Genomic DNA, 2,500 nt, shown 5'->3' with positions numbered 1-2,500 from the left:
TGAGAAGCGCTGGGTCAGTGTGGAACACACGTCAGACAGACAGCAGTGATATCTAGATGTGCTTTGACTTGTGTTTGATTGCAGACGACACAACACGCATTATTAATGTGCTCCTGATGATTATTACAGGTTAAACATGTGTTATAATCAACAATGCAGACCCAACTCTTTATAATTTAGGGTTGTACACTGAATTATCACATTAAACTAGCTTAATGAAGTGCCAGAGTAAGATTATAGGTTTAATCAGCATCTTTGGATGGAAGCAGAGCTGCAGATGTGTTTCCAGCATGATGAAAGTTGAATTATATAAATCAAGAAGCTCTTCATAACACTTCCATAACACTTCCGTCCTGATTCTCCTCATCCTCGGTTTCTTTCGTTTATTATTGAGGTGGAGGTGAAAACAGCGGGACTGTTCATTTACCAAGTGATTTACACTGTTAACAGCACAGACTACAGAATATACAGATATATCCCACGCTAAACATGTACTGCAGATTGTCTTCTCTAGAAATCTGTGAGTGTGTGATCGCTGGATGCGGTGCTGTTGAAGACCGATAATCACCTTAGTTTAATCACCTCCACATGCCTGATGCATTATTCCGCATTACAGCTCTCTTCATGACTCTACATGAGCGCCTGTGCAGAGCTGCTGTAGGCCAGAGACACACGGCGGAGTACATGCTCCACTCAGGCTGAAACAGCAGTATTACTGCTGTATTTACTGTAACACACACACACACACACACACACACGGAGAGGTGCACTGTGCGCTCTTGTGCCCAAGGAGCTCCACACACACACACACACACCTGAAGTGGTCGCTGTTCACCAGTCTCTCCATCTGAACTGTTTCTGTTTGTCATTTCTAGCCTAGCTGAATACAGTAGATCCCGTGTTCTGTGAGCAGCATGTCCTCCCTCAGGTCCGCTTCACAGACCTCATCTTAACGCGACTGTGATTGGTCCGCTTTGTTCAGCGCTGAGAAAGGTAACAGGATGGCGGTGAGCTCATCATGGCGTAATGCGGCTCTGTTCAGCAATAGTGCCTGTTTAAAGACGACTGTGAGGGCTAGACGTCAACAGAACACAGTTACACGCTTAATTTATTAACAATATGAATATAACTCGGCATAATTACTTGTTTATACTCTTGTGGTTGGTGGAGAAGAGCAATATCTATAGGGGAAGAGGTAAACGGTAATAAAATGCAGTTAATTTATTTAATAAGTGTAAATGATTATGCTTAACGAGAATTATTAATTTTATTTATTCAATAATGAATAAAGTAACCATATAAAAGTATTTTGATTGTATTTATTTAGCTCACGCCAGCGCAGTGATGTAAGATATGAGAGTTACAGCAGTGAAGCGGCTCCTCAGCTCCGCAGCTGTTCCCTTAAAGACTTCCGGAGTGATGGACCGGAAGAGGCGGTGCGTCGCGCGTGTCAGCAACAGCAGCGCGGAAGAGCACAGTGTTGACAGTATGGCAGCGGCTCCGGGACGCGTTGTGCCCGCGCGTTGAGATGCTGATCACGCTCTGCTACATCTACCTGTGGATGCGCTTCCAGCGGCGCTACGCCTCCGTGATCCGCGACGCGCTGCGGGGCCTGAGCGGCGGACACCGCGGCTTCACCTTCCGCCAGCAGAGCACCAGCAGCCCGCAGAGCTCCGGGGACACACTGCTGCTGCAGCTCGGGGACCGGGGAGTGTTCATCACCGAGCCGCAGGTACACACACACACACACACACACACACAAACACAAACACACACACACACACACACACACACACACACACACACACACACACACACACACTGAATCATTGAGCTCAGATGACTCCTCACTGTGTATCAACATTGACTCTCTCTCTGTCTCTGTCTCTCTGTGTGTGTGTGTGTGTGTGTGTGTGTGTGTGTGTGTGTGTGTGTTGTGTTGTGTTGTGTTGTGCAGGTGTGTGAGGACCTCAGTAGGTGGACAGTGTTGTCTTCTTCTCTGGCTCCTGGTGGAGGTGTTGAGAGCGTCTCCTTCCTCATCGAGGCCTCCTCCTCCTCCTCCTCCTCCTCCAGAGCTCCTCTCTCTCCTCACAGATCCAGCACAGAAGTAGGTTCAGCTCTGACTCCTAACACTTTAGTGAGTGTTGACTGTTGCGCCCTTACACACACACACACACACACACACACACACACACAGGTTGTGGAGTGTTGTGACGCTGATGTGCAGTGTATATGTGACAGTCATGAGTGTCACTGTGGTGGTTGTTGTTGTGTTATTGTATCTGTGTTGTGTAATCAGGATATTAAAATAAACGAGAAGCAGCTCGCCTTGACCAATCACCGAGCTGCAGTCACACACAGCAACATCACATCTCAGCCGGCTCCGTCAGGGGTTTGGGTCTCCTAGAATTGTTTGTGTTGTGTTATGTGGAGATGTGCAGGTGTCGTGAGCGACTCGCAGTGTGTTTCTTCAGTGTGTTGTGTTGTTGTGTTGTTGTTT

The 2,500-nt window shown here is 47.4% G+C and overlaps 1 protein-coding gene across 4 annotated transcripts in view; it reads left to right on the top strand.

The window, feature by feature from the left end:
* The first annotated feature begins 1,429 nt into the window (after nt 1-1,429).
* hlcs (holocarboxylase synthetase (biotin-(proprionyl-CoA-carboxylase (ATP-hydrolysing)) ligase)) overlaps nt 1,430-2,500 on the top strand; it is an 11,903-nt gene continuing 10,832 nt past the window's right edge. For 2 of the 4 annotated variants that reach the window (XR_015500627.1, XM_087269895.1), the window contains exons 1-2: nt 1,430-1,732; nt 1,958-2,107. Coding sequence is in view for 2 of the 4 variants with exons in the window: in XM_087269895.1 (XP_087126021.1) it covers nt 1,529-1,732; nt 1,958-2,107 (354 nt within the window). In the remaining 2 variants the exon portion in view is untranslated. Of the gene's footprint in view, nt 1,733-1,957; nt 2,138-2,500 lie in introns of all 4 variants that reach the window. The other 2 variants (XR_015500626.1, XM_087269894.1) reach the window with 1 other exon arrangement.

Source organism: Danio rerio, chromosome 10 (assembly GCF_052040795.2).
Source record: "Danio rerio strain M-AB ecotype USA chromosome 10, GRCz13ab, whole genome shotgun sequence".
NCBI lineage: Eukaryota > Metazoa > Chordata > Actinopteri > Cypriniformes > Danionidae > Danio > Danio rerio.
Note: the sequence above shows the minus strand (reverse complement) of the source record. Positions and strands in the feature narration are given on the sequence as shown.